Below are 23,961 nucleotides of genomic sequence, written 5' to 3' on the forward strand. Positions count from 1 at the left end.
AGCCTGCACCACCACCCGCGCACACACACACACACACACACACACACACACACACAAATCCTCCCAAGACTTTTCCACAATTTCAACAATTCTCTGTTGAAAGCAACGACCAAATGAAGTTTTTCTTAATTGAACCACTTGTTCATTTGGTCGCTCTCTTCCCCAGCCGCTGGCTGTCACCTTTGACTTCGCAGCTCTCGTCCCACCCAACCTTCTTCCCCCTGCTGTGCCCAAATATATTTTCTGCCGCATATAAAATGTCTGGACATCCCATAATTTTGTAATTCGCCCCCGACTACAGATGTTGGCAGGGTGGCAAGCGAGCCGCGCCCTAGTTAATCACAGATTACTTTATCTGGGCCATTTCAAATCCTCATGTGTAATGCAGTGCTACCTCAGCAGCAAGTAATCACCCCCCCTATACACACACACACACACACACACCCCTGCTCACTTTCTCTTCAAGGCTGATTTGTCTCTTCTAAATTTCTCCTCTTCCATTCCTCATCTCTTTCTTCTGTCTATGCATGATTGGACGTTCTCATCAAACATTCATGAGCCAAACTAGTCCCAAAATGTAATATCAAAGTATTAGCAGCCCTTATTTCATTAGCTCAGGCCTCGGCTGTGGCTGTGTGGCATCACACACCCAATATGCAGACGGGAGTGCTCATAACTGAAAACTGGAAGCCAGTCAAAATGTGCCACGGAAAATGATGGACAACAGGTTTTAGCTAATTCTTTAGATACAAGCGAAGGGTTTGTCATCTCAGAACGACAACATAGAAGCCGATGGAAGGTGGAGTTAAAACACCAAAATGAAAGTCTAACGTATAAGAGGTAAATGTTCCCGATTTAAAGAATTTTCTTAAATTTTCTACTATTTCTGCCGCAATTTGCCGTAGGATCACTCAGTCATTAAAAACCACGCACTCGAACAGCAGACTGAACTGAAATTTAAAAAGATAAGAGTATTAATCAGCAACCAGCCCATCTTTGATTGTTGGCTTGTCATCTTGGTTTTATAGATTTGTAGAGCTGGTGGAAAATCCCATGCATGGACAGCAATATTCCGACCTTAAAAACATGCATGCCCTCCTTATCCATCAACACACAGAGCTCAAGTCTAATCGGGTTTCTCAAAAGTGTGCTTTCTTTTTCACGGCATCTATTCCGTTGTGCGCTAAGCTCTGCTAGAGCCGGCGTTGTCGAATTTGGTCATGAAACGAGCAACCCAATCTATGAAACTCAAAAAGAGCAACGCCATCAAACTCCAGTAAGACCAAATGTAGTGCTGAAGAAGGCATGGCATAACAAGGCATGTTTTCTTTCTTTCTTTCTTTTTTTGGATTGTTAACTTAACCTACATTATGCGTGGACCTTAAGGGTTAAGTGAAGAAAATGAAGACAAACGAGAGCAAGAAGAAAGTTTGCTTACGAGAAAATGATGATGTAAATTGGTACTGAGAGCAGCAGCTGAAAGGCCAGAGCCATAGAGGCAACTGGCTGCTGCCCTCCCTTTGGATCTATGATAAATCATGCCTTTAAACAGAAATTGCAGCACGACGACAACCTTGTGCCGCACAGCTCTAAGGAATCTCTCGTAGAGAGTAGAGATCAGTGGTTTTCCAAGCCTGGAAAGGTTCGTTCTGAGCCTTCACGAGCATCCTCGTAAACGCCCTCCCAATTCTCACGCAAATAAGCTCCGGGAAAGTGCATCTACACTTTCTTATTACTGCGGAGGAGATGGGGGGAGATGTTTGACCCATTCCAGGCAGTGCAGCCTTGAGCAGGAAAACATTAGTTAAAATGTCACCCGCTGTTGTAGATGCAGCCATCACGGCGACTGTGGCAGTGCGTTTTCTTTTCTTTTTTTCTCCCCCAAAGCATGGCACCTAAAAATAGTACCTTAATTATTCTGAAGGAGATGTGGGTCATATTGAAGGAGTGAAGTATGAAGGAAAAGTGGAGGGGGCGTGTTTTTGGGGTGGGGGGGTTAGGCTGTAAACAGGGTGACGCATTGCTCGTGTTGTCTTAAGCTCCATCAGCTTCCACTCCGAGGCATCGAGACAAGTAGATCAAACGGTGATTTTACAGGACGGGAAAGGATTGCACTCTAATCATAATCTCATAATCTATCAATACAGCTTCATAACATTGCTTACTTCTCTGTGGTTGAGTTATTCCATCATAAATTTAAGCCTCTGTTGACTGTATTGACGCTGAGGTCGGAGGGCTACAGTGTACGGACTTGCATGTGCGTGAAACATCTTCACGACGGGACAGTTGTGGTTTAAGTCCTCATAATGACAATTGCCTGCTTTTTAAACCATCCCTCTTCCAAAGCTCTTCATGTATTACAGCTTTAGTCAGCAATCCTCTGCGCACACACGCACACTGCAATTTCCATTTAATCCATGTACAAGGCTGAAGCTTTCACAGTCAATAACACACAGACAAAGAGGAATTTGACTATGGCAGGATGCCCTCACCGACGAGCATGCTGAGATCACGGCGGAAAGAGGGCAACAAAGCGGCGCAGCGGTATTTTATGTATGGAGAAACAATAAAGTGTCCAACACTTTGTATCTTCTGTCAAGGCAAAATGTTAAATCAAACTAAATCCATAAAAGAAAAACAAGAAGAAAAAAAAGGAGGGGTTTGGTCTGAATGCACAAAAAGCACAAAACACCATTCAGGTCTGAGTGGAACGTAGGCAAACCTGTTCCACTTTAGCTTGTTGGTCCTCACATGTTGCCAGAGGCTTCCAGCCCTGCAGAATTAGCATCTAGGCCAACAGGTGAGGGCTGTGCCTTAGAAGTAGCCGAATTTTTAAAAGAGAACACAAAGCACAGGGATGAAAGGACCTCTTCCCCACAATTACCCTCTACCTCCACCGAGCTCAATTACCATTAGCTGACCATTTGATTATCATATCAATGAAGAGTGTGAAATCAGATGAGACAAAGGCCGCTGTTCAGTGTTCTGGCAAATATTTGCATGTTTAGCGGGGTATTACGAAACAAGTGTTTTCCAGGACACTTTGATATTTGAATTGCATCAGAAGCCCTAAAAGCAGTAATCCTAGTGCACTGGTGCAATGCTCCCCCCCCCCCCCCCCGCCCCCAAGCCTCCACCCCCCTACCCCAAGGATTAATTCTGAAGAGATGCTCGCTCAATGATATTTGGGCTGCTTCTCTGATACGGTTAGCTGGGAAAGCAGTGGGCTCTGTGTCTGCAGCAGCCATTCCCTCTCACGCAGTAAGTAGAGATTGGCGCTTGCTGGAGCTCACTTGACTCAGCCTCATTTGGTCTGCAAATCAAGGAGGACAAACAAATACATCTACATGTGCGTGTGCAAGCTAGGGGAATGCGGACTCTTATGTCAAAGAATGGGGTCCGATGGAGTTTGTCATATTGTTTTTGTCTCATTTCCTCCAAAAGAACACGCTCCCTTGGAATAAGTAGGCTGTGATTCAGTGTCACTCTGTGTCTCAGCATGAAATCATAGAGGAATGCAATTATCACTTTGCCCGACAGACATTTCTCTGAAATGAGAGCAAACAACTGGGAACACGAGAGGGGAGGGGAGGTAGCAGTTAAAGTTGACCCCCGTCTCTGCTCCGAGCTTCAAACTTTCTTTTGTTAAATTTGCTAAAACCCTAACGTGCTGCCACACTTCTAATTTATGCTGGTTAAAAGTTCCCCATGTCAACTTTTCTTCCTTCTGTTAAACTTTTCTCTCTAAAATTGGTCCCATAACTTCATGTTTTCTATTGTTTTATGACCCTTAGAAGCCATTATTTTGTCTGTTATGACCTTTAAACGATCTGTTCGGAGTGCCACAGCTTAGGCTACCTCTGTGTGCTCCATTTCCATTGGCAGACCTTATCCAAAATTCATTCCCCCGAACAATAAGTCTTGGGAAATATTAAAAGCTGTTTAATAGCGAGGGGATCAGATTGCCTTGGCCCGCGCTCGAGGTCATTTCGGCTCATTAGGACGGAGAGCAAATTTAAAACATGGGCAGCTTTTGCAGGCAATGTGAGCAAGTCAGCTGGAGTGTTTCATGCCGAGCTGGCCAGGTACCAAACTGTGGCCCCCCCAGCGCTCAGCGAGAGGTAAACTGTCACCTCCTTACTATTAAAAGAAGTCCCCTGAGAAAGGAAGAGGGAGGGGATGGGAGTGGAGTGGCCACTAAGCCCCAAACAAACAGAAACAAACAGAGCTTCCATGCTGACGGGGTGGCATGCACGGCTTGTTTTTTCCTCCACTTATACACGACTCTGAGGTCAAGGCTTTTTTAACAAGACATTAATAAAAGAGCACCTAACATATTCCGTCACATAAAAGGTCTTGCTCGGTTGACACCATGAGCGATTTCACGTTGTTGAACAAAGCCATTTGCCTCCATTTAATGTGTATCAGGTGTAATATTTCATATGTTGAACAAGGCCATAATAATGTTTACCAGTGCACAACAGTGAGTAAATTAAGAACACAGACACAAAGACGAGCCCCTTAACACACACAGCTGAAGCTATCTTTGGCTGCACACTGTACTGAATGTGCTTGGCAAGCAGACTGATGAAAGCTAACTACAGGAGAGGAACTCATTATAGATCATGATTCAAACATAAGCGGTAGGTGAGACTTTTTTTTCTCCCCAAGAATAACCATATCCGGGCCCCTTTTGAAACCGTATGTGCAAATGTGATTTTTTTGTAAGGATGACAACTCATCTCAAAAGAGACAATTTGATACAAATTTTCAAGATCAAGTAAGGGCTAAATTGAATCTAGCAGCACTTTGAGTGGGACGACTGAGGAAATACATCTCATGGAAGCTGTGACAGTATTACTTTTCATCTGGTTATTGGACTGACAAAAAAAAACGACATTAAAACCCTGTGGTTACTGGTCATTTACACACATATGCATGAACTCACCCATGCATACACTCGTATGCAAATACAGACAAACACGATGCCCCCAAACTGTACGCCCACACACAGAGACACACACTGAAAGTGAGCTTGGCCGCAGAGTAGAGCCCCGAGGGCCGGTCTGTTGATTAATGAGGGGAGGAAGGCAAGAGAAGGATGAAGCTTGAGTGTTAATGGAACTATGATAGATTCCTCTAGGCCTGTTGCGTTGTAGGTGAGTCTCCAGAGCATTTGCACATTTGCAGCCACACAGTACAGAGAACTGTGAAGCCGCAGTCTGGCTTTAGAGGTGAAGTATGTGAATCAAATGGACTACGATGGGAAGCTAAACACTTTCCCTTTTTAGAATTATACATCTGACGTTACTCTTAGTGAAAACCCATTAGAAATCCATGGATCTTTTTTTCCATCCACAACAAAAAGAAAATGACCTCCTAAGCATCTCTACCAAGACAAAGTCACTGCTGAGAGAACAGTGAAAGGAGGCAGAGTGAATAAAATCTCAATGTGGTTGAAAGACAGCATTAAGACAGCATTAAGACAGCATTAATAAACAGCAACAGCCTTTCCCTTAAGCCACGATCACACGACGAGACTTTAAGCCTGATTTTCATGTCACAGGAAAACGTTGGAAGTCTCGGACCAGATCAGAGTTCCATCTACGGTCATCAACTGCTATGCGTGCACGCTTCAAAGTTCAGATTTGAGAGGCGCCTGATGTTACGGGCAGTCATTGGAGGTGGAGTTAGTGAGTGAGGAGTTAAAAACAATGAGCACACAAGAGATGGGGTCTTGGGACATGACAGGGGAAAATCAAGAAAGGATTAATAACAAACATGCAACAGAAATGACTGAGCATAGTGAGGAAAGTATGGGGAGCTGTGAGGAGAAACCGGTGGGTCTCCTCAACAGATCAGGTGAGCAGAACAGATTGGATCACCAGGAGCTATTTGTTTCATGCAATGTTAACGAGGAGTAAAGAAATTTGTGACAGCATAGAACTCTTTGATAAAGATCCGTCAGACAAGTCGGGAAGTGAAGCCGGATGAAATATCGCATCGTGTGTGACTGCGCGAGTACGATAACAACCCCACCCACGACCTATCATTTTAGTGGCGTGAACAAACTCAAAACTCCCAACCACTGCTGAAGCACGCACAGTGTGAACACCACAACGACCCAGTGACACTCAAAGTGTCCCCGTAGTGTGAATCTATCTTAAAAGTACTAGTTTTACAAAAAAAAAAAAAACATGGCTTTAATTTAGCCTAATATGAGGAGAAGTTGGTAAATCTCTGAGCTTGGGATAAGTTGATGTTATGTATAATACAAACATGAACCAGAAAACCATCTGAAATGTGTATAACTGAGGTGATGTGTTTAGTTTGGTTTCTTTATTAGCAGGACTTATTTGAAAGGTTTTGCTCTCATGCCTTTATTGACAGTGAGGAGAGGGCAGGAGAAGAAGGGCAGAGAGAGAAGGGGATGAAGTGCACCAAAGGGCCCCGGGCTGGGTTTGAAACCCAGGCCCACTGCATTGAGGTGGATTGAGGCTCAACCAGTTTTTTATCCAGTATCGTGTCATTTAGCGGGGCTTGAACAAAGATGACAGGACGGTTTTGCACAAAAGCTTTACCAAGGTATAGGAATGCAAAACGTGTTAACTTTTATTCGACTTAATTAGAACTTCACCAAAGACATTGAGTCCAAATCAGTTCCCTTTGCTTAAGTGAGACTATTAAGAAAAGCATTTCTATACATAATACATAAAGTATTTTTTTCTCTGTGGGCAGGCTGTGCTGACAAGGAAATTACTTTTTGTCAAACAAATGCTTGCATTAAACAATATAATTGTTGCCTGTTGAAAATGTCATAATCCCCTTAGCCCTAGCAAAGAATAGGGTTTTTAATTTAAAAGCTTTTTAATAGAAATGAAGTCCCAAAAAAAAAGAAGGCAAACAGACATTTTTGACAGCGATGACTAGTTCAAAAACATTGGACAGCAGGGGTGCGACAAGATTATGCCAATAAAAAGGTATCAACTCTCATCAAATGGTTCTTCTCATTCTCATTCCCGCTCCTCTCGAACATTTACATGGAAGTCGAATATGGCCTTTATGCAACCACGATCACCTCAAATCAGGATTTTTACATAAACAATTGTCATTCTTTTACAACTTCTTTTTCCTCGCTATGAAACATGTTTGCATGACACCTGCTTTGTGGCTGGTTTGACTGTAATCGTGTATAATATCATTTTTGAGGTCATAGGGAACTAAAATTAGACTATCTTAACCGTGATGTGTTCTGTTAAATGAAAGATGACGGCAAACGGGGTTGCAACCAACAGATGCAGATCCCATAAAAGCAGCATGGATATCTCATCCGAACGTTTATCTGCACGACTTTCGAATTCAAGACTGCAAAAGACCGGATAACAATTTGTCTTAAGGACACAAGTGTGTGCAGATTTCATGGCCAACTAAATAATCAGAAATGCCCCTTTGTAAACCTCTAAAGTGTTGCTATGCGCCGTTATTAACCACAAACCATGTTATTGGGCCATATTTCATTGGTTGGGTTTTTGACTAAATTAATTGCAAATAATTTGACCCAATTCACTACAAGAAGATTTCTTTCATAGTCAGTCAGAACAGGCATCAATGATATGAAGTGTTCGAGTGAGATTCCGGCAGGTTTATTAATGAAAGCAACTAAATAACAGAGGCCCATTTTTCACCATGAATAACGACCGTTGCGCTGTTGTTCCCATATCCTGCTGGAGATGCTTTTCATCAGGGCCAATAAGACACGGCGATTTGTCTCGAAGCCTTTGTCTGATGGAGTAAGCTGATGAAAACCAAAAGAAAACGACCATGCGGTATATAGCTCCGCGTTTCTGTGAATTAATGCACCGAGCCCGAAAAACAAAGGCACAGATGAAACCATAACCAAAACAATGCTTTTTCGCTGCCTCGGTTGAAATGACACAAATTAAGACACAAATGCAAGATGCAAAAAACCCGTCCTAACCGATATAATCTGACTTCATCACATTTAACGTGTTGTTCGGAAGTCTCACGTGAAGCAACCTGTACACAGCTGGGGGCGCATTTTCAGCTGTCCACTAACAAGCACAGTTCTCAGGATGAGGAATCTCCAAACAGTCCCTGTTCTGGACAGCCCGTCATGGTTAATAGTGAGTGAATGGAAGTGGCAAGAGCCCGTCTTAAACGGCTGTGCCATCTTGGACAATAGACACATTGTTCTCCGCTCCTTTGCCTCTGCTGTGTCGGGTGCTTTTGCGCCAGCAAGTGGGAACATGCCCACACACCATAACAATGCATGCTGTCCACATATAGGCCACTGGCTGCCGGACACAAGCGCTTGCAGATTCGAAAAAAGCTGGGGGAAGACAAAAGGGGAATAAGTCTGTTGATAGCTGCTAATGGAGGGAGTTTCTGTGCACGGACGTGGGAGCAGAGCAGTACAGGGAAAAGTACTTAAAGAGTCATAACTCTTTACTTCTTTTTTTTTATATATATTTAATGACTATAAAGACACCCCCTTCTTTTATTTGCTGTAACCTCTAATCTTTATCACTTTGCTCTGTAAGCTGCAGACTGTGTCAGACTCAGCTGTCCAAAGTTTCACCAAGATAGTGTTTTTTAAGCTTTTGTAATCTCTTTGTGTAGACGAGAGGGTTGGAGTTACCGGGGGGGGGGGGGGGGGGGGGGCGATTTAATAAGTAGTCTGTCATGTCATTATTCCAGATGAGCGTCAGAGTCGAAGTTAGAGTGTATAAACCGGGCTTAACCCAGTGCAGAACTCTTTGGATTTTCATACAACGGGATGGCTTATTTGAATTTTTTCCTCAGAGGAGAATGAAGATACGACGTGTTGTACCAGTCGTTTGCACGAACTGACATTTCTAAATCGAAATCAAGACAACATTAGTACAATCTGAGTTTCCCCATTCAGAATTGTGTCATTTTTTATTATTAGTAGAAGAAGTAAAATACTGAGAAGAAATTGGAACCTTGACATGGATGACAGATGTTTACTAAACTGTAAGCTGCCAACTCTTTATTATCATTTACAAAATCGTGTGTCAGAGTTTCTACCTTTGACAAGGGTTCATTTAGAACTGAGACCAATTGTGTTCACTCCGTGTCTTTTCTGACATCCTCTTCTTCTTTGCCTGTCCAGCTCTTACGGTGTCCCATCTGTCTGTTGCACTCCTCTCCTCTGCTCCTCCTGCTCTCCTCACCACTCCAGCCCTGCTCGTACAAGGGTCAAAATTTTATGGCATCCAAAAGTCTAATTAATTTTCACATTTTTCAGCCTGACGATCAGACGAGATCAAAGACTTTTTGAATCGGTTTCATACATCTTAAGAAAATATCGATACGAGTGCGCCTTCAAATTGTTTTGCTTTGATAGCTCAACTTCTGCTATTTGGTCAACTTTTCACCCTATAATTAATAGTTTTATTGAAAGCCATTTTATTATTTGAGCTGTAGCCATTTGTTTCTTACTTTTCATTTGTTTATTCATCTGTTATAACGTTCACATAACATTTCCTGGTCTCTAATGCAGTGCATCTTACAGTCTTACATCTGTGAATGCGTCACCTGGACATACTTGTTATCATAAAGGTTACATCTTTTCACAAAAATGTTTCACAACCACAAAGGAAGACCAGCTGCATAAAGATGCCTCCCTGTCACCAACCTCAGCGTGTAGCCGAGGTGGCACCACTCTGCTGCTGCAGTAGCTCCTTCTCCAACTCCTCCAGCATCACCTATGTCTTTCTCTCCAGGAAGAGGCTTCTTGTATTGAATACAAATCAACCAAAACCGCGCCTGCTTGTATTTTTGTGCAAACACGTGTCATATTATTTATGCGGGCTTAATGCATGTTCTCAATACAAATCCATCCATCCATCCATCCATTATCTATACCGCTGAATCCGTCGATCGGGTCGCGGGTGGGCTGGAGCCTATCCCAGCAGTCAATGGGCGAGAGGCGGGGTACACCCTGGACAGGCCGCCAGTCCATCGCAGGGCCACATAGACACATACGAGACAAACAACCATGCACGCTCACACTCACTCCTAAGGACAATTTAGAGATGCCAATCAACCTAACATGCATGATTTTTTGGACAGTGGGAGGAAGCCGGAGTACCCGGAGAGAACCCACGCATACACGGGGAGAACATGCATCAATACAAATCAGTTTTTTTTTTTACATGTCTGTCTTGTGATACGGGGCTACTCAAGAAACATTTCCCAGACACCGAGCCCTCTCACAGCACCCATGGCTTGGAGGTTAACTACGTTGATGCTCAAAACTGGTTGCAAGTGGACAAGCATTCGAGTTTCAGGAGGATTCATTCAGCTTTCTATGTGTAATCATACCAAGGTTTAGACATGGACCCAAAAGCATGCATGACACACGAGGTGAAATCATCTAAAAAAAATCTCGTGCTTTACTAACCAACAGTAAAGGTTGTACGAAAAAAAAAAAAAAAGCAGGCAAACAAACAGAAAGGCCACAAGCTGAGAGTGAATTCGGAAAAACACGCGAGGCACGAGCTGAGAGACGGTGGGCTGGAGAGCAACGGGGCAAAGCAGCCAGCCCACTGACTAAGGGGTGGGAGGCAGTACACTGCAGAATCAAGTGGGTAGATCAGGTGATGCAGCAGGTGGAAAAACAGGGCAGGTTGGAATGGGAGGTTTCGTTTCGTTTCGTTTAGTTTATTCCAAGCAAAAATAATATACAGAACAAGCGGCTAAGTATTTGTGCAAATTCAAATAAGCTTGGAAAGGAGTGGGATGAAGACAAGCTTATAGATTCCCACCCCCGTGTCTTAAGGGACATGAAAAATCAGATGGAATGAGCAACAGTTCACAACAGTGTAATTCAAAAATTGGGTAACTGTTCTTTTTCTGACCAATTCCTCCTGTAATATTTTTCCTCTATTCCATATCAATAACAATTAGGAAAAAGCATTCTCATTTGCACCTTCATATTGCTCAGTGTTGTGCAAATCCTTAAAGTTATCACATTTATCGTGACATAGCTGAGAAATTCTCTCACTTGAGGAGCTGAAACTAAAGAATTTAGAAAAGTGATCGGTCAGGTGTTGCTTTTTGGCTAATTGATTAAATGACGAATCCTTTTCTGTCTCAACTTTAGATGGACAACCTTCATTTCTTGCCAAAGAGTGCATCCGCTGAAAGAATCACAGATCTTTCATCCTCATAATGAAACGTGTAAACGCAAATCGTAACTGGATATCATCATTCCTTACCGTCTTTTTTTTGGCCTTTGTTTGCACGAAGCACCTCTCGTCTTGTGCATCTTCTTTTAAACTTTGGAACTTTAACTCTTTAATACTTCTAACACGACCAAAAGTGGTTTATGTTCTATCGAGCCGGAGTGTTTAGTTTCAAGCTCTTACATCTCAAAAAGCTATTTGCCATCGAAGAGGCTGTATGCACACACGTTATTGAGAAACGGTTCACGTATTAAGGAGGGAAAAAAAAGTCATTTTAAATCACTTAGATCTAAAAACAGCATTGTACATGTTTGTTTGTTTTTTCGCAAAGTATATCTCTGTGTTTGAGATGATGAATGACTTAAACTCTTTGTTTGCAGCCATGCTTATTGGTTCGCTGATTATTTATTTACATCCAGACTTATGGCTGATTGTATTTTCGCTCCTCCTCACTCTCAACCAGATCTGATGTATTTTTAATGTGTTTTCCGCGTTGACATTTAATGTGGTGGTTTGACCAAGGCACTTCAATTGTGTTTTTACTTCTGTGACTTACATCAACGCGATAGTGCATACGCTGTCTATTATTCCTACATTTTTAGGTCTAAATCAGCTCGCTTGTTTCACTTCAACATGCGCCTGACTTTCAGAGAGAAAGACAGACTCATTGTGCAGTTCACTACTTCATTTTCGGATATTCTGAATCTCATGAATACATTACATCTCACTGTTTCATGTTTTGCAGGATGAACACAAAATATCAAGTGTGCGACGTGTGGAAAATTTGGCACAAAAGATGATCAAAGGTGGTTGTGGCTTAAAAAATGCGACATAATCATTTTTTTTATATATTTATATATATATAAAAACAACCCATAAAAATGATGTAATTTGCCATCATGCACCCACTGAAAATAGATACTGTGGTTCCATTCAGTCTGTCCAGCTTTCTGGCATCTTTAAGCTAATTATTGTGTTTTTTTTAAAAGCCTTTATAGTTCTTATTTACTCCAAGCGTGCTTCTACTTTCAGCAAAAAAGTGATTGACCGACCACATACTTCTTGAGGATGACTGGGCCCTTTAACGCTACATGCAGTCATGTGACCAATTACTGATGCCTCGGAACATGCACACGCTAATGCTATCGAGTCATTCAGCTGAACAAGATTCAAATATATCTTTAATAATGTATGTTTAGAATGTAATGGATGTTGACTTGTTCCTGACAGCTGTCGGACCAGCTCCTGGTTTATTAACAAGCAGCACACCCCCGCTGGCTACAAGTTATCTTTGGTAACCCAGAGACTTGATGAACCAATCAACACGTGACATTAAAGTTTCAGAACTCAATACGGACTGATCTTATTTCGGCTTAGACAACAAACACCTCAATTTCTACTAAATCTAATTCTGCCGGGCGTAAGCTAACTCTGCCCGCTAGCTTAGTGTGGCATAAAGCTAGTTGTCGAGATTAAATCAGTTTTTTTGCAGTACAGTTTTTGCCGCCCCTTCTCCTCCCACTACCTGCTAGCCCGCCATCAACAGTTCATTCTGTTCCTCAATTTCTGTCCATTTTAAATGTAAACACACATGCTTTAATTCACTATAGAATACATAACAAATATAAAAAGTGAGATGTTTTACTATTTCTTTAAAAATATGGTCTCATCCTGAATTTGATGGAAGCAACAAATCTTATAAAGGTTGGAGGAGAGGCAACAAAAGGAAGACTGCAGAATATTGTTCCTCAATGTAAAATTCTAAATATTCCATCATATATATATATATATATATATATATATATAAAAATATATAAAAATCAAAAGATTCAAAGACTCTGAAAACAACTCTGTGCACAAAGGACACAGCCAAAAATCAATATTGGTTGCCCGTGATCTTCAGGCCCTCAAGCAGCACTGCTTTAGAAAACAGACATGATTCTGTCACGGAAATCACTGCATGGGCTCAGGGACACTTCCAGAAATCATTGTCTATCAACACAGGTCACCGTGCCGTCCATAAATGTAGGTTGAAGCTCTATCATAATGATAATAATCCAGACGCACAGCCGCCCTCTCTGGGCCAAAGCTCAATTAAAAGTAGACTGAGGCAAAGTGGAAAACCGCCGTGTGGTTAGAAACAAAGCGAAATTGGAAATTCTTTTCGGAAATCATGGATCATCCTCCGAACTAAAGAGGAGAGGGACCATCTGCTTTGTTATCAACGCTTATTTCAAAAGCCTGCATGTCTGACGATAAGGGGGTGCGTTAGCGCCAACGGAGCTGGCAACTTCAAAGCTGAAATAAAAGCACAGCTTTTAGAGCAACATGTTCCCAGCCAGATGTAGTCTTTTTCAGGAAATGCCTAGCATATTTCAGCGAGACAATGCTAAACTGCATGCTGCATCTATTACAACAGCTTGGCTTCACCATAGAAGAGTCCAGGTGCTGGATTGGCCTACCTGCAGCTCAGACCTTTCACCAACTGAAAAAAAATAAAATAAAAACATTTCAAGCATCATGAAACGCCAAATATCACAAAGACGACTCGGGACTGTTGAGCAGCTCGAATGCCACAACGCTCCTCTCCCAAAGATCCAGCACAGCCCCGATATACAGGGGAGTGCACTTCTGCACATCAGCTGGTCATTCAAGCTATATTCAGTCTGTATGTTATCGAATGTAGGCCTACATTTTTACATTTAAAAAAAGGTTTTCCTTCAAATGTAGACGCATGCGTGAGAGAAATATTGAGCTCGTCAGCGATACTGACACACACACATTTGCACGCATGGCAGCTGACACCACTGAGACCTCCACACGACGACTGCAAATCCAACTCCTGCTGATAAATAAATATTAAATTAGCTATACCGCTGAGCTGTCTGTGTGTATTGCTTTAACAACATTATTCCACGTTTATTAGGGTGAGAAGTATAATTTTAACAAGACGTGTGAAGTCTACGTGTGAAGTGCTCCGTGTCCTCTTAAAACACCGTACGCCTACCTGTGAGCCGGCACCCCATCTCCAACACGTTTAAGCCATCCAAACATGGAAATAAATAGATGAGAATGGCAGACAAACCTGAACCCGCAGCAAGCTTGAAAATGACTAGTTTTGCTAAGGGTTGAAGAAGAGCTGGACGGACGGTAAGAAAACATTCAACAGCTGACCTTTTCTATTTACCACGGTGGTCTTTAGCCTGGGAAACATGTACCTGGACTGAGACGACACACAAATTCATCAAAGGTCATGTTATTAGGCCTTTCAAGGGGAGCCCATCCCACTGATAGCATCGGCCGTTTTTTTTTTTGCAGAAAAGGGAACAAAGAGCACGCCTTGATGACGGAAATACCACCACTGCCGTTTTGGAGACGCAGTCAGATTTCGTTCAGCTCTGCCCCAGAGACAATTCACTTGTTTTTGGCTTTTGTAAGCATTTACTTTGTCTTCGTGTAAAGAAAAAAAAAAACCTGTATGGTACAAAGCAACATGGTTCAAATTAATTGACGATTCACACACTGCTCTCTGGCAGCAGATTGTTTACTTGATTGTTGGGTGCATGTGTGATGTGTGGGCCAGTCCTTCAGTGTTGCACCGAGCCAATTTGTGTGTGTGTGTGCGCGTGTGTGTCTTTGCACTGTGTCAGGGGGAATAGCCCTTTGAGGTTATGGAGGGTGCAGTATGGGGTGATGAATAGGATGCTTTTGTGCTCAGTCCCACAGCTGTCTACAAAACCAGTGAAGGGGAGAAAGGTGAGGAAGAAAGGGGGATAAGGTGAGGTAGATATCCAGATAAAGAAGAAAGAGGAAGAGAGATAAAAGAGGGGAGAGGAGATGAGAACAGGAACTGTTACGTGTTGGGATTACAGGTGAGATGGAGGGGAGGGGAGGTGACAGAATAGGTTTAAAGGTGAGGAAAAGGAGGGGAATATGAGAAAGCAAAGATACCTCTCATGCATTCAAGATTCACTAGTGCAGCACCGCTGTCTCCTCGGCAACAAAGAAACAAAGAAGTTAGTTAATGTAGGAAATCGTTGGCATTCATGTCAGTTCAAACTAAAACATACGCTCCCGAATGAGGGGGGGGGGGAGAAAAGTGCCTCAGTAGGTGTTTTTGAAAACTCTGCTGAACACAGAACTGACCTCATGGCCTCAACCTTCACACATGATGGGCTTTGGAAATGAGCCAATCACAGTGAGTGATGCTGATGAGTTCAGCCAAAGCTGTTCATGTTGCTGTGGCCACTTTAATACATATTGCATACAGAGAAGCATTCAACTGCACCGCATTTTAATAAAAATAATGTTTAATTCATTTTAAATGGCACAGCGTTACAATAGAAGCCAGTGTGGGAGCATTAGAAGGTCAACAGAGATCCAAAGTCTTGATATGTGATATTTGAGAGACCTTTAAAGCCTTAAAAAAATGTATTTATTTCATAACCATCACATGGGGAGGAAAACACCATGGACATATCTGGCTCAGACTTGCAGTTTAACACAGATACTTCACACAGAGCTGCAGGGCTGGCTATCAAATCTCGCTTACAAAGGCAAACAAATCTCAGAAATTAAAGCAATTTTGTGTTCAAATAGGGACTCTAGAGATATCACCCAACCCCACACTTGGCAATACTTTTTGTTTGAATATTCATGGGATATTTGTAACAGACTTTTGGAGAATTAAGAGGATAAAGGGGACATGACAAAGTTTATTTTGCACATCACCCTGGTCCAAATTTCAGTCATTTAACAGTAGAAATAACTAAAAAAGGAAAGAATAGCGGTCGTACTGAAATTCTTTTGGCACCCTGTATGGTGAGTACATAGTAATCTCTTCTTTGGCAAGTGTCAAGATTGTAAATGTTTTTCTGCAACCGACTAAGAGTCCTTCTGTTCCAAATAAGCCCTCTAATTCTGCGCTTACAGCTAAGCTTCAGCCATGGCTTGAAAGTTTCATTCTAAAATGCATCAGCCTTGGTTAGATGTTTATTTGCGAACTACAAGAAAGTTTGCAAAAAAAACACAAGAAAGGTTATCTTTGTTGCCTCCGATGAAGAGCGATCGTGCGTGAGCAAGACGAGCAGAAATTGTAAAAACAACAAGACAAAAGAATACAGACAGTAATAAGTGCAACGGTTCGTCTGACTAAATCAGGTGATCAAAAACTATATAATCGATTAAAATGTGAACCTTTGACAATATTTCGACATCAATTGAGTGTGCCAAGCAAGTCTAACCACTTTAATAGCCCAATGACTGAGAGAGAAAATGTTATGAGTCCCGAGAGTTTGTCAAATATGAGCCAAACCACACGTTATAACACCTCTGAAAAGATTCTTCCGTTTGTGCTGATGAAACATGGCAGTGACGCATGTGAAATTCCACTGCACACGGCTACTGCGTCTGTAACTGAGACGAGGAGCAGCCCGTGGAAGATGCGGCCAAGGCCAGCTCCAACCAGCGTGTCTCTCACGGTGGGCGGCGTCTTATCAACAATGCGTGGTTTGCGTCGTAAATACCCTTTTAAAGTCCTGGATCGGATTCTATAATAGGGCAGTTATTTTATTCTATTTTTTTTTTTAAATCACAAATCCTCTCCTTGAAGCTAAATACTGAATAACACAAATAATTCCGCATTCTGACTATCTGGATCCGGTCAGGTTAAAACATTCAGTGTTATCCATAATGTCTTGGTTTAGAAAGATATTTATTCTAAATCAAGCATGTGATTGATTTATACGGTGTATATTATAGTCCAAGAGCTTGCAATGGCGAAGTTTTATTGGACTGGTGTTAAAACATGGTCAAATGTTTATATTTTCATACATTATTCTGTCTCCAGATCATCAAACTTCCTAAGAGGCCGGTTTCTGTTTTCCTCCGGGCGCCATTTTCTTTGACGAAGAGCGTTTACACATCGAAACACCGCTGTGAGGTGGGAATTTGAATGAATATTCCGGAGAACATTTTATTCGAGGTGCACAGCGGAACACCACAACAGATCCTCTTAAAAGGTCTTGAGGACCTAAAGTTGAATTCCACCATTCCCCGATTACCATGAACAGCTGCATGAAAAATACTTTGCTATCCTCCTGTAGCCTTCCTCTGCTTCTGTGGATATTCTTTCTTACCTATTCAGAGAGCTAGGCTGCTGTTAAGAACAGCACATGAGCGCTTATGGTCGGGACAGAGTGTGAGGAGTCAGAGAGGTCATGAAGCTTCGAAACTTGTGTCACCTGCCCTGCTCAACGGTAACCGTTGCCAAGTCACAGTGCCAACATATGAAAGACAAGACACAATCTTGCTCACAATGTCGAAAGAAAGTTTCGTCCCTCGTTTTAAACATGTCTTACGTGCCACTCTTATTCTTCTAGTTCATCTTTAGACGGGTAGACGTTGATGTTTTTTCTTAAATCAAGAAAAAGCTTTGCTTTAAAGAAGCAAAGATGCAAAGTGTTTCATTAAATACCAGTGTGCTCAGTTACCCCTCTGGTGTGAATTTCTGTTCACTTTACAGTTATGCACACATCACTGAGCCGGTAAATCAGTAACAACGTGGAAAAAGGAAGACCAAAACAAGATGTTTGGATTTGGGTTGCAAATGAGCTCCAAAAATACGTTTATTTTTCTTTCCTTTTTGCCAGCTGTGAATCATCTCCCTGCACGTGTATCTTTCCAGTCAACCCACACGTGTATGTATCTCTCTAATCACTCTACATTATGGCATTTTCCCCCACAGAAATGAAATAAATAAAAATGATAACCCAGATGTACCCGTGCCTGCCTGTTGATTCAGGCATACAGATGCCTGATCCTGTTTAGTTTTGTTGTTTTGCTCTGTCTGATTCCAAATGAGAGCCGTCCTGGAATAACTACCCTTACGTGTGCAGATAAATCCTTTCAGTCTGCCCACACTGGGGTCCTCTGAGGCTATCTCAGCATGACTTTTCGATGATGAAACAGCCAGCGAGCGGTGGAGGGCTGAGGGAGTGTGGGCGATCGGGACACAAACTGTTTTTTTGTTTTTTTTCCTCCATAAACAGCAGGATGAGATGCAGAGCTGGCAGCGATATGGCATCCATACCTCCAGCACAGCCAACACAGCGTGCGCTCCTCACTTGCTTTACAAAGTCATAGGCTACCAACATTTTCTAACAGCATATGCAGAAAGCAAACAAACTGACTCAGCTGGATACGAGCGAGCTTATTAGCATGTTAACAACAAGAGACGTCTTGGGCTTTCATTTGTTTCGTTGCGGGGCTCAAGACCCTCACAGACACAGACGGTTGCTCTCTCTCTTTCTCCCAACAATGATTACTCTCTGCGAGTTATCGAAGAGATCCTCAAGAGCTGTAACAACAGCAGAATAGTGTTGATGAAGCCAGGTGATGATGTGAGGAGGCAGACATCATTAGCCCCCATCATCACACTTCATCAGAGGACAGGGAGTGTGACCGCTCTGTTAGCGTAATGAGCTGGAAGTATGAACAAAAGCAGATGGCTTGATGAGTCAGACAATAGGGCCCTCATGACTGAATATGTAGCATTCATTCAATGTAAGCAGTCTAGGAATTATTTTCTACTTCCTATATCTAAATAAAAATCCACTATCAAGGCACAGGGGAGCTGCCATCAGACTGATTCAACACAGATAATAATTAATCGAGAGACTAACAATTCTGTGTTCTGAGTGTTGTTATTGTGTTCTCCGTCTGCACACCAAAATTACTTACGTTACGTCATCAGACTAATGTCAGTCACACTACTTTTGTCTGAACTTATCTGTCCTAGCCTTTGCATCTCTAAAAGAAGGTAGCTTCTCTCCTTTGTAAGGGGAGTAATTAGATGAAATATTAGCTAAAGCCCAACTTTCTCGAAGATAAAAAAAAAGTTACAAACTGCTTTCAGCTGGGGTGGAAAAAAAGGTGTGTGTGTGGGGGGGGGGGGGTATGTTTTACAACCACCTGCGCATGTACCGGCTGTCAATCATCCAGACTTCCCCAATATCCCAGACCCAGGGTGTGCACGAGCGCAAAGCACCGAGAGAGAAACTTGACCGCTGCTCGTGCGGCTCTAATCTGTTTTCCTTTGGTAAGGCTCGCAGCAAGACCGGTGCCTACGGAACAATTAAAGCCTCTTCCTTAACCCAGCTGCCTTTCACTTCAAACAACTGGAACTCCCCTTCCCCCTCCGCCTCCTTCTCCTCCTCCGCCGCGCTCGAGAGCAAGTGCAACAGTACTCACCCCCAGTTTCTTACTCCGTATCCTCACGTACCCCTGCTTGACTATGTCGTTGAAGTTGGAAGCCATGGTGAGGGGAAACGGGCGGCTTCCTGTCCGACAGAAGGTAGAAAAATAAGTAAATGAATAATAAAGTGGTCTCTCTCTGTCTTTTTTTGTTTTGTTTTGTTTGTTTGGTTTTTTTTGTTAAGGGTGCGAGAGCGTTTACTTGGGGCTCGGTCCGTTTGACATCCAGCGGGATGAGTGCAAGCTGCGGGCAACCTGCTCCAGTGTCAGCTAGCGCTCAGGCTGGCCGGGTTCAGCGGCGCGATCCATCCGGGAGAGGAGGGAGATACCATTCGTCAGCTGATTCACTTCAGCCGGAGAGAAGAGGAGAGCAGAGGCGCGCTTCCTGGACCACACCATCCCCGAAGCAGCGAGGGGGTGGGGGATATCTGCTAAGGACAAGGTGTTTTTTCCTTCCCTTTTTTCCCCCTCCCTCAGCCTCCTTCTCAACATTTTTTTTGCTTTCCTTTTCTTTTATTCCCCCCTTTTTTTAAGCGAATACGTCATTTCACCAGAGAACTGCACATCTGTCCTGATGGATTAGTCTGCATTCGTCCTATTGGTGGGCTGATGTTTTACTCTGTTGGTCATTTCTATAACTGAGCTCAGCCTTGGGCATGTTTTCATGTCAATCAACGTTAGTAACTTCCAAGAAATGTTTCCTCAGACAGGAGTCCAATATCAGGATTCTGTCCGATCACTTTTAGTCTGCTGAGATAGCACAGCATAAGATACTCTCACAGACCAAGATGTCAGCTTATTAGCAAAAACTGATTGACTGATAGATTACTAAAGTAACAGACCCACTTGGATAATAAATTAATCATTTAAGCCATTTCCTATGTGGGCCTAGTATGTGCTGCCTTCAGCTTCTCTGATGTGAAGATTTGCTCTTTTTTCATCATCTTATGTGCTAATAATTATATTATGAAGAGTTAAGTGAATACTTAAGTGACTAAAAGATGACCTGATTTCCAAAAGCCGCGAGTTAAAGATGAAACGTATCTTGAATATTTTAAGTTTTATTACTTTTTCATTTCTATCTCTCGCAGTTTCAAAAAGTACCAGAAAAGGAGAAGAATTCGCAGCACCCTGCATGACCGCCACTTACACAGCCTTTGGCAGATATCAGAGCTTGTAAGCGCTGGGAGTCTTTCAGTTCTCGTTGGAGACTTTTCCGCCCATTCCTCCAGCAAAAAGGCTTAGATTCTGTCAGATCATTTCGCCATCTGCCTTTGAGGGCACCTCCGGGTTTTCCCTTTGGTGACCTGTGAGGGTCAAGGCAAAATTTTTAGCACCCACGTTATACACATCACAGATTTCGGGATGTGCTTATGAACATTTTTGCTGTGGTGGAAGATGTCCTCTTTTAATCTTCGGCATTTTTACCGAGTGTGATGAAGTGGAATGTTAATTGTTTCAACACGAGCTAGTGATTGATCATGCTGGATCCACCCCTTTGCCGAACATATGCAACTTTTCTTAAACCCACCACTACATGCAAATCTGCTCACAGCAGCTTAAAATCTTCCATTTCAGCCTAATTAAGTCCAACTGGTAGGAGTTCTACCAAGTGTCTGTGAGCATTGAGGAAACTGGTAACTCAGTGAAGTAAATCTTCCTGAAAGCGTGTAGCAGCTGTCTTGATTCACCTTTTATTGCCACAGTTTGTTGGGGGTTTCTTCGTCTGTACATTTGCACATCTCATTACATGTTCAAGCTCCACAGCTCGGATGTTTATAACACTCTATTTGTCTGATAGCTCTGATTCTTTAGTGAATTTTATTCTAACTTTTGAAAAGTTGGGAAACTATTCTATTCCCTCTTACCCTCGTCAACAACATATTCTAAGAAAATACGCAGAAATACAGCAGAGGCTAGTGTTGGGAATAATTTGGAACACCTTGCCTTGTGGTTGCTACCTGTCTGAGCATGAATAGCATCTCCATATTTTTCACCAGACAGCCTGTTAATAAGGGAATACAATTTGAGCTTGCCAGTGTGCTGGCACTGTGTTTTGTCATTAGCAGGTGGCCCTCAACTGATGTTGTTTGATATGCTGAATAATAAAACCCAGTGCCCTATTAACGGATCAACAAAGTAACTGTAAGCCAACCAGACTGTACAAAGCACTCAACCACTGCCCGTAGCTTGTATATAGGAGACACAACGCTGCAAATTGGCAATCATAAAGCGTGGAAAATAAAAGCACAGAGGCTAAATTTGATCCCTGCCAAAGCTATAATCCTGATTGGGATGTAGTGAGAGGCATAGCTCAGGTGGTGCAATCACAGAGAATGAAATCCTTGGTATTAGAAAGCAGGTGCATTGATAGGAAGGACTACTCGTATTGTTTGAAAGTCAAAGAAGAGAGGTGGCTTATGTAACGGAGTTATATAAGCTATGTACAGTATATAACTGCATGATTAAGTGAGGATCAAAGTCCTTTCATTCGAGTCTTCCTAATTTAATTTATTTAGCACTTTTCATTTTAAGAAGAAGAAAACAAGTGATTTCTTATAATTGAGGAAACAGATGCTCTCGCTCGGCCTGCCCCTTAAACCTCCGCGCAATTATTCTATTCCTTATACTCATTCATTCATTTATTCTTTTTTTTTTTTATTGTGATTCAAGTGAGTGAAATGCTCACTGCCAAGAGGAGGCTTTGTTCAGCATGGTATTGGCGGCTGCCACTTTGAGAAGCGCCATTCTGTCAAGTGTCTGCTTTTTCAGTGCAGAGGTAAAAATTCATTCTCTGTACTTTTTTCTGCTCATCACATTCACAAGGGCACGCAGAAACGAGCCCCTCCAACGAACAGCTTGACTTTGATACTTTTCAAATCTCCCTGGATGTGTCCTCAAATTTCAGACTTGTCAGAGTTGTTTTGTCTTCATAATCCTCTTTGTACAACGTGGCCCTGTTCCATCCCCGCCGCCTTGTCATCGTCTCCCAAAGAAAACAATGCTGACAGCAACAATTTCTTTTCATTGCGCTAAATATCGTACTCTGGTGGCTGTCAGCGCCGAGAACTGTCCCAGTTTTAGGGAAGTAATTGCCTGCCGTGATACAAGACTAACAACCAATTCTGGCCCCCTCGTTGGTCCCAGGTAGAGAGGCTGCATGCCCTGTGTGTACACTGCCATGCAAACTAGCATATGGCCCTGACATACATGAGCGGCTGCCAGCGGGGTCAGATGTGTTGAGGCTCGTTCAAGAGCAAAAAGACCTTCACCAAGGACACGGGCAAAGCAGCCAATATCTGCTGAGCTGTAGAAAACAACTCGCCTCCAATATGGCAACTTATCAGCCACTGACCTCATAATCATCATCATCATTTTTCACTCTCGTTTCACCTCACGTATCAGTCCCCCTTCACGTCCATGATGATTAATACACGGAAGCTGCTCGCAGAGAAGCAATGCCATCTATAAAAGCACAGAGCATCCGTGGAAAAAAACAACCCCCGAATTGTTTATTTTGTCACCACCGGGGCCAGAGAGGATTTTAATGGCCTGGTGAAATATTAAATGCTTAGTTTGTCTGAATGCTCTTTGGCTCACAAGCACAAACAGCTAAATAATTAACACTTTCTATAAAGATAAGCGCAGAGAGGAAAAGACGGAGTGCGGGAAAGATATGCCTCTCTGTGGTTAGCTGTTTGCCAGGTAAGCACTTTTACATGTAGGCGGAGGAGAGAAAATAGAGATCACACATTATGGTAATGTTCTGCTCCGGGTTCCTGTACTCAAGCTTTTTACAGCAACTCGTATCAGCCTGATATGTTAATAGTCACAATGGGATTTGGGTTTGATTAAATGTCGATGCCTGGAGGAAAAAAGCTTGGGTGGAAAGACGAAAAGAAAAGCCAATTTCTCGGAATAAGAGATGTAGGTGGTTCTGTGCTCAGTGGGTCCTTATCCGTGCAAGGAGGACATTGGTTAGACACACAGCACAGGATGGCATAGGTTGTGTGTAGTCCCAGAGGATCAGGCCATGACATGTTTGCGATTTACTCCATAACACTTAGAGGTGGAAGTGGTTGGAGGGCCTCTCTGTCCTTCTATAGAAGGTGAGTCATGAGAGTGGGCGAATCAGGAGTGTTCTTCACATCAGTCAGTGTATGAGCAGAATGTATAAGCCTCTTATAAGGGTTCCTCACATTACCAGATCAACCCCCCCCCCCCATAAAAAGTGGACTGAGGATAAGATTTCATTAGCAGCAGCGCGTCTGCTGCCGCAAATTCATTTGCAAAAAAAAAAACGACTTACCAGATCGACCTTTAGTTTTCAATCCAATCTCTCTAGATTAAGATGAAAAGGGCTTTTACGTTCGGGTAAGATTTGGGCCATTCTGTATCAATTTAAACCATTTTCAAGTTTACAGTCACTTTGACAGGAGGTCAGTTTTACACTATGTCTCGTTTTTGATACACACGT

General features: G+C 42.6%; 1 protein-coding gene across 2 annotated transcripts in view; it reads right to left on the bottom strand.

Annotated features, from left to right (window-relative positions):
• Window positions 1-19,841, bottom strand: part of dok6 (docking protein 6) — a 55,894-nt gene extending 36,053 nt beyond the window's left edge. For both annotated transcript variants that reach the window (XM_075452490.1, XM_075452489.1), the window contains exons 1-2: window positions 19,687-19,841; window positions 19,482-19,570 (exon numbers count right to left, since the gene is read on the bottom strand). In XM_075452490.1, the coding sequence (XP_075308605.1) occupies window positions 19,482-19,547 (66 nt within the window). In that variant the 5' untranslated portion in view covers window positions 19,548-19,570; window positions 19,687-19,841. The remainder of the gene's footprint in view (window positions 1-19,481; window positions 19,571-19,686) is intronic.
• Window positions 19,842-23,961: the final 4,120 nt, after the last annotated feature.

This window comes from Odontesthes bonariensis, chromosome 20 (genome assembly GCF_027942865.1).
Source record: "Odontesthes bonariensis isolate fOdoBon6 chromosome 20, fOdoBon6.hap1, whole genome shotgun sequence".
Taxonomy (NCBI): Eukaryota; Metazoa; Chordata; class Actinopteri; order Atheriniformes; family Atherinopsidae; genus Odontesthes; species Odontesthes bonariensis.